The sequence below is a fragment of the Myotis daubentonii genome, chromosome 1 (assembly GCF_963259705.1).
Source record: "Myotis daubentonii chromosome 1, mMyoDau2.1, whole genome shotgun sequence".
Taxonomy (NCBI): domain Eukaryota; kingdom Metazoa; phylum Chordata; class Mammalia; order Chiroptera; family Vespertilionidae; genus Myotis; species Myotis daubentonii.
In genome coordinates, this window is record NC_081840.1 from 134,709,722 (window position 1) to 134,725,786 (window position 16,065).

At 38.0% G+C, this 16,065-nt stretch overlaps 1 protein-coding gene across 1 annotated transcript in view; it reads left to right on the forward strand.

The window, feature by feature from the left end:
* The window catches only part of MALRD1 (MAM and LDL receptor class A domain containing 1), a 629,377-nt gene that overhangs the window by 429,628 nt on the left and 183,684 nt on the right, over window positions 1-16,065 (forward strand). The window contains exon 33 of the mRNA XM_059660668.1: window positions 14,244-14,401. Coding sequence (XP_059516651.1) covers window positions 14,244-14,401 — 158 coding nt within the window. The remainder of the gene's footprint in view (window positions 1-14,243; window positions 14,402-16,065) is intronic.

The window sequence follows — 16,065 nt, forward strand, 5'->3', positions numbered from 1 at the left end:
GCCAACAGGGGAGAGACCATGGGAGGGCTCCAGGGAGTGTCAGGCCCATCCGGCTCGGCCAGACCCCAGCAGCAAGCTAACCTAACAGTCAGAGCGTCTGCCCCCTGGTGGTCAGTGAACATCATAATGAGCAATTGAGCGGCCTTAGCGTATCATTAGCATATTACACTTTGATTGGTTGAATGGATGACTGGACACTTAGCATATTAGGCTTTTATTATATAGGACTAGAGGCCCAGTGCACAAAAATTTGTGCACTCAGGGGCGGGGGCAGGGGGGAGTCCCTCAGTCCGGCCTGTGCCCTCTCTCAGTCTGGGATACCTCAGGGGATGACCACCTGCTGGCTGAGGCCTGCTCCCCAGGGGTTGGGCCTAAGATGGCAATCAGACATCCCTCTGGCAGCCTGGCAGCCCTCGAGGGATGTCCACTTGCCAGTGGGGAGCAGAACTAAGCTGCAGTCAGACATCCTTAGCGCTGCTGATGAGGCAGAAGAGGCTCCCACCACCACTGCTGTACTGGCAGCCATCAGCCTGGCTTGTGGCTGAGCAGAGATCCCCCATGTGGGAGCACACTGACCACCAGAGGGCAGCTCCTGCATTGAGCGTCTGCCCCCTGGTGGTCAGTGTGTGTCATAGTGACCAGTCATTCCCAGTCTTTCTGCTGTTAGGGTCAGTTTCCATATTACCCTTTTACTATATAGGATAGAGGCCTGGTGCACGGGTTGGGGCCAGCTGGTTTGTCCTGAAGGGTGTCCCAGATCAGGATGGGGGTCCCGCTGGGGTGCCTGGCCAGCCTGGGTGAGAGGCTAATGGCTGTTTTCAGGCTGCCTGCACCCCCTTTAGGGTAGGGGTCCCCACTGGGGTGCCTGGCTAACCTGGATAGGGGCTGATGGCTGTTTTCAGGCTGCCCGCACCCCCTTCAGGGTGGGGGTTCCCACTGGGGTGCCTGGCCAACCTGGATAGGGGCTGATGGCTGTTTTCAGGCTGCCCGCACACCCTTCAGGGTTGGGGTCCCCACTGGGGTGCCTGGCCAGCCTGATGAGGGGCTGATGGCTGTTTTCAGGTTGCCTGCACCCCCTTCAGGGTGGAGGTCCCCACTGGGGTGCCTGGCCAGCCTGGATGAGGGGCTGAGGGCTGTTTTCAGGCGGGCCAAGCCTGCAACTGAAGCTCCCAGTCTCTCCTTTTTTTCTTTTCTTTTTTTTATTCTGGGATTTATTTACCTTCTGTAATTGAAACTTTGTTGCAACTCCAGCTCCAAGGCCAGCTGGCTAAAAGCAGGTATCTGGGGTTTGTTTAGCTTCTATAATTGCAACATTGTTGCTTAGACTGGAGCTTAGAGCCCGGCTGATGCAGGCAGGGAACCTTGGCTTCCTCCATCACTGAAGCAAGCAAGCCTCCTGTTCGCTTCAGCTGCCTGGCTGCCAGCCACCATCTTGGTTGGCAGTTAATTTGCATATCGCCCTGATTAGCCAATGGGAAGCATGTCGGAGATATGGTTAATTACCATGTTTGTCTATTATTAGATAGGATATGATGCCCTAGACAGGTGCATTATCCTGTATACCAAAAGATTGCAGGTTCTATTCCTGGTCAGGATACATACCTAGGTTGTGGGTTCAATCCCCAGTCCAGGCACCTACAGGAGGCAACCCATCAATGTTTCTCTCTCACATCCATGTTTCCCTCTCTCTGTCTTTCTCCCTCTCCCTCTTAAGTCAGTGAAAATATGTCCTTGAGTGAGGATTTAAAAAGTATATATAATTTGTAAATTTTCTTTTGTTTTATCTAATCCTTAAGTAATACATTGGAATTTATTATGATATCAGTTCAGAGCAGATTTCTGTTTGATATGTTTTTGTATACTTCAAGGGGAATTAATTACTAATGTTCTGCTACTAATTATGATGAGATTAAAGTCTGAGAAGAATGTTAAAGGAAAACAACTATGATTTGTGTGATGCTTCAGCCACCACTTAAAAAATACAGGGTGGGGCAAAAGGAGATTTTCAGTTGTTTGTATGGAAAATAATACAATCATCCTATATAATACAGAGGTAATATGCAAATTGACTGTCACACCCTCAAACAAGATAGCTGCTGGGCACAAGATGGCCAGCAGGGGAGGGCAGTTGTGAGTGACCAGGCCAGGAGGGGAGGGCAGTTACAGGTGACCAGGCCGGCAGGGGAGGGTAGTTGGGTGGGGACCAGGCCTGCAGGGGAGGGAAGTTGGGGGGAGGGGGTGACCGGGCTGGCAGGGAGGGCAGTTGGGGGTGATCGGTCTGGCAGAGGAGCAATTAGGAATCAATCAGGCTGGCAAGGGAGTGGTTAGGGGGTGATCAGGCTGCAGGCAGAAGCAGTTAGGGGCAATCAGGCAGGCAGGCAGGCGAGCTGTTGGGAGCCAGCAGTCCCGGATTGTGAGAGGGATGTCCGACTGCCCCCGAGGGGTCCCAGATTGGAGAGGGTGAAGGCTGGGCTGAGGGACAACCCCTTCCAGTGCACAAATTTCGTGCACCGGGCCTCTAGTAATAAATAATACAAATAATGTTTTTCTTTATCAGATACTTTGGTAACTTTTAAAACTCTCTTTTAAAAGTAATTTGGCTCCAATATTGTCTAAATAATATATTAATGTAATCATTAAATGAATACTTTAGAATAAAAGACTCTAGAGTAAAATACTTTAGAGTATTTCTTTTCATACAGTACAGATGATGAGGATTTTTAATTGTTATTGTTTATTCTTTTTTAAGAAATAATATACTACTAAAAATAGATACCTGTATGTCTAACTAAATAGAACAGTTGGTCATCAAAATTGATATGACTATACATAGCAACCATTCATTGAGTGCCAATCTCCATGGACATGGCTTATTCAAGCTTTCTCCTTTAATCTTCACATTTACCTTGAGGCTTTTTCAGAAGAGGAAATTGATGCACACAGAGAGTAAATAATCTGCCCTTAGCCATGCAGAAGACACTTGAATCTATCATTGGGACCCATGTCTCTCTGAAGCAAAAACCTCTATCAGTGCCCATCAATCTCTACAGCTCAATATGACATTCTCAAAACTTCCTGAGATGTATCATTTTGATGATCTCTCAAATAATGATCAATTGATAGTTTATCTTCTAAAATACACAAGTGTTGGAAGTGATATTTTAGCTATATTAAAAGGGTGGCATTTTATCAATATGAAACAGCTCAACACAAGTATGCTTCTTCTACATTTTTCTACACGTCTTATTTACTCTAGTTGCCATTTTCTTACCACAGTTCAGTATCATGTCTGCTTTCTCTTTGTCTTGTGTTACTTTTTAGAAACACAAACCTTCCATTCCAACTACACAACAATGCCAAAGAATAAAACTAGGAGAATTTCAGTTGAGAAGTCTCAGAATACATCTTGCAGATTTAGTTTACTCACTGCAAAATGGCAACAAATTGTGTGCATCATTTGTGTGTTTACCAGAATTAGAATAAAAGTAATTCTCTTCATGAAATCATAGTGAGTGTTTAGACCATGGCTCATTCTGTTTTCCATATTTTCTCTGAGACAAAGGGTTAACTTTCGTGATGATTAGTCAATAAGAACAAGAACAGACCACATATAACTCCTCTGGTTCTTCAACAATTTGCGTTATCAGACTGTGATTTCCATTTTTTACCAAAAAGCATTCTGGTCTCAAATCATGAATCTCTTCCAATCATCTACATGTACCATTTGAATCAATATCCCATCCCGTTCATATCAAATGTTTCTGCCTCTGTAGAGACACATAATCATAATTCCTGTTTTTCTTTCCATTGCCTTGGTTTATTTTTACTACATACTAGAACCCAGATGATGCTTTCTTTTTACAAAAAGGTAAGAGGTATCATCTGTGAGACAAAGGAAGTCAGTGAAAAGCATGTGAATGAACCAATTCTTTTATAATCTTGGAGGACAAGATTAAACTCTGAATAAGTCATCTGAAAATATTTTAGGTTAATTAATTAATCATTTTGCAAGAAACCAACCATTGTAGTTTCTCTAAAGGAATTTACTAGATGCATATTTTTACAAACTTTATTTTTCATAAAATAATGAACCATTGAACATATCTCTTTCTATCTTTTCAAACCCTTGCCTGTTTTTATTTACTCCCTTTTTAAAATTATCCTTACATTGCCTCTCTATAACTACAGTATATGTTTTGGCTTCAAGCATCATAATCCTCAGTTTCCTTGGGGGGGAAAAAGAAATAAAAGTATTTGTCTAATCTTAACTTCACTTTGCTTTTGAGTATTATTGTTTTTTATATTTATATCTTTTTTAAAAAAATATGTTTTTATTGATTTCAGGAGGAAAGGAGAGGGAGAGAGAAATAGAAACATCAACGAATAGGGAGAATCATTGATTGGTTGCCTCCTGCACACCCCTTACTGGGGATTGAGCCTGAAACCAAGGCATGTGCCTTGACCAGGAATCGAACTGTGACCTCCTGGTTTATAGGACGATGCTCAACTATTGAGCCACACCTGCCAGGCTCATTCTTATATCTTAAAATATCATTTCCTACATATTGTTTGTATCTTCTACCTCACTACACACAACTTCTTTGGTTCTCTACAGCCTGTCTTATGCAAAAATATTATTTCATCAGCAAATAATTATTGGTCACCCACTGTCACTGGTTTAGACACTGTAGTGATACTTGTTTACCAAATATAGCCCCAACCCTCATGGAGCTTATAATTTAGCACCTTCCTGGACTTCAGTGATCTCATAATCATAATGACCTAATTCCTTTTATGATGCATTTGACACTATGGACTAATCCGCACCCTCCTGAAGTTTTTCTCCTTTTTTTTTCATCAGACTGATTTTTTTTCTAGTGCTATATTTCTTTTTTTTTAATATATTTTATTGATTTTTTACAGAGAGGAAGGGAGAGAGATAGAGAGTTAGAAACATCGATGGGAGAGAAACATCGATCAGCCGCCTCCTGCACATCTCCTACTGGGGATGTGCCCACAGCCCAGGTACATGCCCTTGACTGGAATCAAACCTGGGACCCTTCAGTCTGCAGGCCGACGCTCTATCCACTGAGCCAAACCAGTTTCGGCCTAATGCTATATTACTTAATGCATTTTGTTTCTCCTTCTAAAACCTAAATGTGAGCCTTACCAAATATTCTGATTTTATTTTTTTCCATCTTTTCCTGCACTTTTGCTTCTTCCAAGTTTTATTCTTCCATTGCTCAAAAATTTGCTAATTCCTACATGTATCTAGTCCTTATTTCCACATTCTAGTCACATTTTCAAGTGCAAGCTGGGTAATTTCCAGTATCTCCTAGTTATATATCCAAGCTCAAACTTACCTTCCTTTCAGAAAGAGTCCTACTCTTTGCTACTGACATTATCATTGTTAACACTTAATTCTCACTCAATTTCAAATTCTATCAGCTCATCATTGTCAACTTACATGTTTTCCTTTTTCCCTTTTTTGCATTTCCAATTCTGTCATCTTAATTCACTCTTGGGCCATTGCAGATGTCAAAGAAACTCATATCCAATGCAAATATTCTCCTACATCAGGCCACTGTTCACATCGACACAGGATTAATATTCCCTGAATTTGCTCCTCCAAATCATCAGAAGCTCCTCATTGCCCTTTAGTTTGGCACTAAAAGCTTCCTCAGTTCTTCTCCAAATTGCATTTCTGATTTTAGTTTTTATGTTATTCTGCTCCAAACACTGCATTCTTGCTCCTCAACTATGCTTTGGGTGTCACAAACTTCATCTTTTGGTCATATCATTGTTTTAGCATGACTTGTAATTTTTGGTTGATGGTGGACACAATGCACTGGGTAAAAGGAACTGTAGTAAACAGGGCTTTCATTTTTTATCTGGCCTGGAGTAAGGATGTGATTACTGTTTGCTGTAAGTGTCAGAAGGTAAAATTTCCTCCAGCAGCCTTGTTTTTGTCTCCCTTGTTTTATTTTGGTTCCCCTAGAGACTTAATGTCTGAGGGATAAAGTTCTTTCCATTCCAGTCCCTTGCTAATGTACAGGAGCCTTACTGATGGGGTGGTAAGGTGGAAAGGAGTTAGGTGGTAAAGTCAGAGGAAGGGAAGCATTCTACAATCCTGTGATTTTAGCAAGCCTTTCGCTGTGACCTTCACAAGTGCTTCTCAGTTCTCCTGTCCCCTCACCTGAGAGAGGACATTACGCCTGACAAGGAAACATAGGCACACTTCAGAGTGGCTACTTTCCCCTCCCCTGAAAAAAGCAGAGAGGATTTTTCTCGAGTCTTCACTGGGAGAACTTGTTAGGGCTTCTGGAAGTAAAACTTCAAGGGTACCCCTAAGCCTTGTCCCCTGGAATTCCCATGTCTCTATCTTTCCCACACTGAGCCTCCAGCTTGTTAGTTACAGCTGCCATGCTCCTCACCCGGTATGGGCTCCATTAGTGGTTCCTGCTCCCGAAGTCTGCTCCACTAAAGTGCATCTGCTTACCTGTCTCTCCAGAGGTTGGGGGGTGGCAGTTTGCCCTGTGATCTCTACTTCAGTGTCTAATGGATCTAAGATTTTTTGAGTTTCAGGTAAACTTTTTTTTAATTAAATATATTTTTATTGATTTCAGAGAGTAAGGGAGAAGGGAGAGAGAGAGGTAGAAACATTAATGATGAGAACCATTGATCAGCTGCCTCTTGCACGCCCCCTACTGGGGATCGAGCCCGCAACCCAGGCATGTACCCTTGACTGGAATCGAACCTGGGACCCTTTAGTCACAGGCTGATGCTCTATCCACTGAGCCAAACCGGCTAGGGCTAGTTTAACTTTTTTGTTGTGAAGATGAGACTGATGCCTTCTAAGCTCCTTACATGCTGGACTAGAAACCAGATATCCTCCCACACTGTTATGTTTTTAGAAATATCTTCACCACTCTAAACTGATTTTTTTTGCCTGCTACCATCTCCACTATTTCCTTCAATATACTTATATAATGACATGTATTTTATAAAGTATTTCCTTAATCACCAAATTTAAACCATCTTTTATCTGCTAAATAGTATAGCAATTTAGGATCTATATCAGTATTTGGCATTATAGATTCACAATAATCCCAGTGAGGATATTATTATTATTATTATCATTAATTATTCCTTGTTTGACAGATGATGAATATGAGACCTGGTGGGTATGTAATGATTTTCCCAAAATCAAAGGGAAGTATCAGTTTGAATTTGAACCCAGTGTGATCTAGAGCTTGTCTTCTCAATAGTACATATTGATGTCTTGAATCATTAGATTCTTTGGGTTATGTTTCATATTTTCCAAGCCATGATTTGTTCAACCACCTCACATCCAAATACAGCACATGATGCCTTATATACGGCAGCAGTTAATCAATAACTGTGATTGATAGTCTTTTACTACTGCTAAATTAATATTTCTTACCTATTCTCTAAATTTCCCAGGAGAATAGCTCTAATTTGCACCTGTATTAGAAGCACTTTACATTTAGTGTATCATTTAAGTTTCACCACAATCTCATGAGACTAAAGTACCTACTATATTTATATCTTATTTCTTCTTAGTCCTAGAGAATTTAAATAGGTTGCCCAAAGTCACATACCTAGTAATTGGTAGAATCAAGATTTGAACTGAAACCCACAGCTCCAGCGCCTACAGGCCTAACTAGTGGACGATCTGCCCCACAGCTTCTGCTTATTACATATTCATTAAAATAATCTGATAATAACTCTTTTATGTTTCAATGAAAACAAATATTGTTCTGCTATTTTCTTTCCATATTCTTTCAGCTTAAGTGGATCTCAAACCTAAACAAAGCCACTTACCTAAAGAAAAATTTATAACTTATTGGTTCTTTCTTCCTACATGTCTAGGAAATAAGTTTCCTTCTTAATCTCAATTTGGCAAATGCAATCAAGTTTCAGAGATGCTATTAGGTCAATGCATATTTCCAAAGGCAACTTAATAAGAAAGTTACACATTTCAAGTTCTCTGGGTTCTTTTAAGGTGAGAAATAAGAGATTCAGAATTCCATCCTTTTATCATTATAATGTGGTTGAGATATATTTGCTGCTGAGCAATTTGAAGCTTTCAAAATTAGATGAATCTACCCTGTGTTGGCATGTCATAATTAAAAGCTTCATTTTTATATCAGATCCATACATAGTGAGGGGGAAAAATTAACAGTACCAAATTTTAGAATAGTAAATAGTGTTAAGATGAGACATTTTGCTGAAAAGTGTTTAATTATTCTCAAAAGAGAATAATGCCTAAAAAATAAACTTTTGGAAAAGACAGAAATAAAGAAATGCCTAACCCATTCATTATACAGCCATTTGAAAAGCAAACAAGAGTGACTTAAGGAAAGACATTTCTATCAAATACCATGAAAAAATTACATTTGACTTCAGAGGCACTCATTCTGTGGTTACTGTTTTGGCAGCTTTGAGGAAACTTCTGTTGTTTCTCTGAGCATGCTTCCCTGTTAGGCCTTTAAAACTTGCAGACACAAATAGCCACCACCTTGAAAATATGGGGAGGGGGGATGAAAATGCAAAAAGAGATTGAAGGCAGATAGTCACTCACTATGTGCCCTTCCATTTTAGTGGGAGGGGCCGGCAGAGATTACAGAGGATGTAGAGCCAACCTTATGCAAGTCTGACTCTGAAGCAGGAAGGATTTTGCTATTTTGAAAGAGAGGCATTGCACTGCATTCTGAAAAAAGCCATTAGGCGGCCTTATTTTATGAGCAAGGGAAAAAAAGACCAAAATTCCCTATAATTTAAAGCAAAGAGTGAATTCAGATCACTTGAAGTGGGAAATTGTATTTTATGATTTGACCCCAGTGCACGTGAGTGGGATTCTGCTGAGCCACTGGGGCTGTGAAAATATGCTGTCTTTTAAAAGTTTTAACTGTCCTTTTAAAAAAGAAATGTCAAACTGATTACCTGGTAGCATGATAACTCGAGGAAACATTTTCAAAAACTCAAGACTGTAGCTCACAACATCTAAAAGACAAATTGTGATCTTTCCTCTCTGGCAACACTGAAAGGAAAGCGTGTCCGTGGAGCTTGGGAATGGGTTGGGTATGTGTCTTGTAACAATGGTGATTTGAACACAATACACTTTGATGCTAAATTTACACTATTGGGCACTAAGTAGACCCAATTTTCTAAAATGTGTGCAATTCTTTAAATAGTTTTTAAAGTAAAAATAGAATATTAATGAGAAATGTCTATTCAGTGCCTGATTTTAACTGATACGTGAAATGTAAGATCTGTACTTTAAGAACATTAAAAACTTAGTCCTGGTTAGTGACTTATTTGGCTGGAACATTGTTCCATACACCAAAAGTTGTAGGTTTGATTCTGGTCAGGGAACATTTACAAGTTGCAGTTTGATCCACAGTTGGTGCACATAAGGGAGGCAACAAATTCACGTTTATCTCTCACATTGATGTTTCTCTCTCTCTCTCTCTCTCTCTCTCTCTCTCTCTCTCTCTCTCTCTCTCTCCTCCTTCCTCTCTCTCTTTAAAAAAACAAAAACATAAACATAAATGGAAACATATCCTCAGGTGAGAATTTAAAAAGAGAATATGAAAAACTTATAAGACCTGTATAAACAAAACTAAAGTAGTATCTGAAAGTGTACAGAAAAAAAAAAGAAGGCAGAGATGAAGGCTTGGGGGTAATGGGGTGGGATGGAGAGGGTCAATGGGGGAAAAAATCCTTTTTTAGATTTATCTTTATTGTAGAAAGTATTATAGATGTCTCCTTTTTTATTCCCATTGACCCCCTCCACCCTGCCTCCCCAGGACTTCACCACACTGACTGTGTCCATGGGCTATGCATATCCTATATAATAAAGAGGTAATATGCAAATTGACCCCCACTACGTCATGCCATCACAAGATGGCTGCACGCACAGCGGAGGCGAGGTTCCTGTAATGAGCCATAACAAGCAATCAGCAGGGACATGAGGCTGTGCCCCTCCACTTGGTGGGGCTTAATGGGTGACCACAGGCCACAACACCCACCCCAGTGCTGGGCCAGGGGACCTGAGGCTGTGCCCCTGCCTGGTGGGGCTTGACAGGGGTGGGGCTGGCCGAGTCTGGATCTCACATAATTTTGAGGTGCACGTGGTTGGGCAGGGACTTGTTTCTGGGTTCCATGGTGTGCCCCAGATTCTGACAGGAGAAAGATTTTTATATACATTTTACTAATTTTCTTTCATCTCTGACATTTCTATTATGGAGAAAGGGCAAATAGCAATATTAAAATATTATCTCTAATTAATTCCCTCTTAATATGCACGAATTTCACGCAACCAGTATGCATATACGTTCCCCAGATCTGTAATACTTTCAACAATATAGATAAATTTTAAAAAATACACTCAGACATATCTAATGAACGCCCACATTCCAGAGTACTACATCTAGTAGTATTTAATTAACATATGCTAGATTTTACAAAGTAATTGAATGCACCAGATCTAATATATGAGAGTTGACTAACTTTTAAATAGCCAGTAGAAAGCTTTAAAACAATCCAAAATCAAACCAACAAAAAAAATTGCCCACGAATGTTTTTGATCATTGCACAGAGTCACACATAACTGAAGTAAACTGATTTAATGATTTACCACTGCATTCTAAATATGCTCTAGCAGTTGACACTTTTAAGCTTTATTAACTGCTTTCAAAAATTATGAACTTTGTGTGGGATGCTAGAGTGACCTTCTCCAAGGAATTTGCTAGATATATAAATAGGTAATTCTCAAAGAAGCAACTGAAAGTTTATAAATGTTTGAAAGTGGGTCTAGTCTGAACTTGCAAGATAAAGAATGAGTCTATTTCTGAAAATGTAATTTAATGTAAGGTTTTATAATCTTGAGATACATTACATAGTTCCTGGATAATTCATATAATTCTATTAATAATTTCAAGAGGCTAAGCAACTTTTCATCTTTACGGTTCTCAAGTAAAAATATGTTATTGCAACAAGTCTTTTCTCCTTACAAAGCCAAATTTACATATGCTAGAATTCCACAATTAAAAATCCCCAAAGACCAACTTTGCAATGGTCTATTCTAAATGGTCAGGCATGGTTTTGCATTCTTAAATTTTAAAGTAGATAAAATTTCACATTTGCATGCATTAACACATTACTCAGGGATTGACTTTCTGATTTTTGTGATCAGGCATAGGATTTTGTAAGACCAAAATTGAATATGCAAATTACAAGAGGTTAGGTGGGTAATATTTTGAAAACACACATAGAGTGCTCTAATAATTGGAATTGCTGGCTTTGATGTTGAGCTCTACATAACATTGTTTGTCTTTTACTGAAGTAGATAAGCTTTAGTGAAATGATGGATTATTACTAGACCCAGTGAATTATAAATATTTTAATTTAATTTTATAATATAGCCCTAAAATTCAAATATTAGTTTTTTCTACACCCCTTGTAATTATATCATATCTTTAATAAACTGTTTTTTTTAAAGTTACTGTAATAAAAGTAAATACTGGGGAAAATAAATATGAAATGGGAAATTTGGAATAGGAAGTGAAGATGTTCAATCCAATTTCAAGATTTGAGAAACTGGTCAGTGTTTAATAGTCTCACCCCCCAGTATTGTGGCTATTTGCATATGAAATAAATTTGACAACAAGGTGGACAGTCTGTAAGAAATGGGTAAGTTCCTAGAAGCATACAGTCTTTTATGACTGAGTCCAGAAGAAACAACAAATCTGAATAGACAAATACCTACTAACTAAGTAGAATCAGTAATACAAATTATTTACTTTAAAAACGAGAGCAATAAAAAAACTTCCAACAAAAAGAGTTTTGTATCCAATGGCTTCACAGGTGAATTTTACCAAACATTCAGAGAATTAACACCTATCATTCTCAAACTATTCCAAAAATTTAGAGGGATGAAGGCTTCTAAACTCATTTACAAGGACCGCTTTACTGACTTCAAAACCAGATGAAGACATACAGAAAAGAAAATGATAAATCAATATTCCTGATTAACATAGATGTAAGAATATTCAACAAAATATTAGCAAATCTAATTTAGCAATACATTACAAAGATCAAACACCATGACCAGGTGAGATTTAGTCCTGGGATACAAGATTAGTTCAATCCACAAACCAATGTGATAAACCACATAAACAAAATGAAGAATAAAAATCATATGATCATCACAATAATGCATGAAAACACTTAAAATACAGTACATATTTATGATAAAAATGCTCAGCAAAGTAGGAATAGAAGAAACATACCTTAACATAATTAAGGCCATATATGACAAACGCATAGCTAGCGTCATAGTCAAAAGGGAAAACTAAGTGTTTTACTTAAAATCAGGAACAAGACAGAGTTGTCCACTTTCACTGCTTTTATTCAGCATAATATTGTAAGTCCTAACCATAGTAACCAGGCAAGAAAAAAAAAGGCATTTAAATTGGAATGGAAGAAAAAACTGTCATCATTTGCAGATGACATGATAATGTATGTAGATAATCCTAAAAATTCCACCTAAAAACTACTAGGACTAATAAGAAAATTCAATAAAAAAGGACATAAAATTAATATTCTGAATTCAGCTTCATTTTTATAAACCAATATCAAACTATCAGAAAGAGAAATTAAGGACGCAATAGCATTTACAATTGCATCAAAAAATACCTAGGAACAAATTTAACCATTGTAACACATTGAAGAAATAAATTGAAGATATAAATGAATGTAAGCATATACTCTGCTCATGAATAGGAATAATTATAGGAGCATTAAAATGTTTATAATACCCAAAGCAATCTACAGATTCAATATAATTTTTATTAAAATACCAATGTCATTTTTCACAAAACTGAAACAAATAATCCTAATATTTATATGGAACTACAAAAGACCCTGAGTAGCTAAAGCAGTGTTAAAAAACTTGGAGGTATCATGCTACTTAATATCAAACTATATTACAAGGCTATAGTAATAAAAACAGTATGGTACTGACATGAAAACAGACACTTAGATCAATGGAACAGAATAGAAAGCCCAGTAATTAACCCATGCCTTTATATTCAATTACTATTTGACAAAGGAGGCAAGAATATACAATGAGAAAAAGACAGTCTCTTCTATAAATGGTGTTGGGAAAGCTGGATGGATATATGCAAAAAACAACAACAACAACAAACTAGATCACCTTCTTATACCATACACAAGAAAAAACTCAAAATGGATTAAAGACTGAAATATTAGACTCAAATTCATAATGACCTGAGATGAAAACATGGGCAGTACAATCTCAGATATTTCTCATAGCAATATTTTTTTCTGATATATCCTCTAGGACAAGAGAAACAAAAGAAAAAATAAACAAATGGAACTAAATTAAACTAAAAGTTTTGGCACAGCAAAGGAAACCATCAAGAAAATGGAAAAACAACCTATCACATGGTGGAAGATATTTGCCAATTATACATCCAATAAGGATTAATATTCAAAATTTATGAAGAACTCATACAACTTAACATTTAAAAAATACAATCAATCTAATTAAAAAATGAACAAAGGACCTGAATAGATATTTCTCCAGACAGAACACACAGAATGCCAAAAGAAATATGATGATGTATGCAGGGGAAATAAATCCAGCTGTGTTTAAATGGAGAGATCTTTCACATATTCATGCCATAATGCAATTGAGGAAAAGTCATTTATTGCTCAGAAAAAAAATAATGTAGTGGCATTGAGAATTACATTTCACTTTGCTGGGATCACCATTCACTACTACTGTAGTTAGTGTGTGAATCAGAACAACTGAAAATGAGATACATCAATCAGCCCCCAATACCTGCTCAACATGCAGCTCACAGAATATTTTATTTACTTGAAACTGATGGACAGTTTAAGCAAATTGGGGAAAACGCAAATATTTTATCACTTTATGCAGAGTCACATCCCTGGGTGGATTTTGTGAATCACATAATCATAACTCTTTTTTTGTTCAAAAAATTAAATGTTATTGATATATAACGCACAAAAAGTAAATGAATTGTGTTTAAATGCATGTGTGTATGTGTGTGTGTGTGTGTGTGTGTGTGTGTGTGTAAAAATGTAATGTGTACATGGTATAACTACATTCTGCCTCATGCTATAAAATATATCATTTCATTAAAATAGTTATATTTATCTATTTCAAGGCAGTGGACAGCACTTCGTGTATGTCAACTCATCTGGTCCCAAAGAAGGATACACTGCAAGAATCACTACTTCCAAATACTTCCCAGCAAGCCTCGGAATGTGTACTGTTCGGTTCTGGTTCTACATGATCGACCCCAGGAGTATGGGAGTACTAAAGGTACAAAAGGAAGACAGAGACTTGTGTTTCACTAAAGTCTTTGTAGAATGTCTTTAAACATATTTCCTTTTTTATAATCTTGCTAGAGGCCTGATGCACGAATTCATGCACCAGTGGGGTCCCTCTGCCTGGCCTACGGGATCAGGCCAAAACCAGCTCCCTGACATCCCCCGAGAGGTCCCAGATTGTGAGAGGGCACAGGCCAGGCTGAGGGACCCCACTGGTGCATTATCAGGGCCTGGGAGGGATGTGGGAGGTTGGCCAGCTGGGGAGGGGCCATGGGAGGGCTCCAGGGTGTGTCCAGCCCATCTCGCTCAGTCCCTGATCAGCCAGACCCCAGCAGCAAGCTAACCTACTGGTGGGAGCATCTGCCCCCCTGGTGGTCAGTGCACATCATAGCAAGCAGTTGAGCAGCCTTAGCATATCATTAGCATATTATGCTTTGATTGGTTGAACGGCCGACCAGATGACTGGACACTTAGCATATTAGGCTTTTATTATATAGGTTAAACTTTTTCTTTCTTATTATCTCTAATTTGGGCATATCAGTGTCATGTTTTACTACATTTTGGGGGCAGAGGTTTCTCAACAGATGTGTTGCATTTGTAAGAACTGTCTGCAGTTATGACATGGGGAAGTTTGGTGGGCAGATCACTCCTTATCAGGGGTCTGAGAACTTAACATGTGTGCAAGTGTTTTCTAAAGTAACTAAGACCAAAAGTCTAACTAATATTATCTGGAATTGTGGTGAGCAAGAACCTCTTATTTTTTAATATTAAAAAGAGTTTTTAAAGGAATGAAGTGAATAACAATGTGCATTGGTGGCATAGGTGTGGATAAATAAATATTCTTATTTGTTGCTATCAATATGAAATTATGAAGAGTATTTTGGCAATTGAAAGCTTCATATTTTTATATTGATTACCAAAACATTCGACATCTAGAAATATAAGAAAATAAAGATAGACATGCATGATGTTTTATTTATAAAGTTTTTTTATCTTACTATTGTTTATAATAGTAACTATTTAAAACCAACTGAATGGCAAATGATAAGAATTGGTGAAATACAGTACATTCACTTTTATTATATAATATATAAAACTAATTATGTGAATGAATAATTAGTGATAAAGAAAAGTTATATTTCATTAATAACTAAAGCAGATATTAATAAAGATATATTCCAGAATGCCATTTAAAACATGTTTCTAATTTTGAGTGTATCAGTGTGTATAAATATATATATATATATCTTAATCCATATAAATATCTACATTATTAAAAGAAATATATGCAAGCATACACAAAAATAGTTAATTATCTCTAGATGGTGGAGAAAATATTCTTTCATTATTTTTACTCATTCTTTTTATAATTTTCTGCATTAAATATGTAATACCTTTCTAATTAAAAAAATGTATATCTAGCCCTAGCTGATTTGGCTCAATGGATAGAGTGTCGGCCTGCGGACTGAGGGGTCCTGGGTTTGATTCCGGCCAAGGGCACATGCCTGGGTTGCGGGCTCGATCCCCAGTGGGGGGTGTGCAGGAGGCAGCCAGTCAATGATTCTCTCTCATCATTGATGTTTCTCTCTCCTCCTCTCCTTTCCTCTGTAAAATCAATAAAATATATTTTTTTAAAAATGTATATCTAAAGGGTGT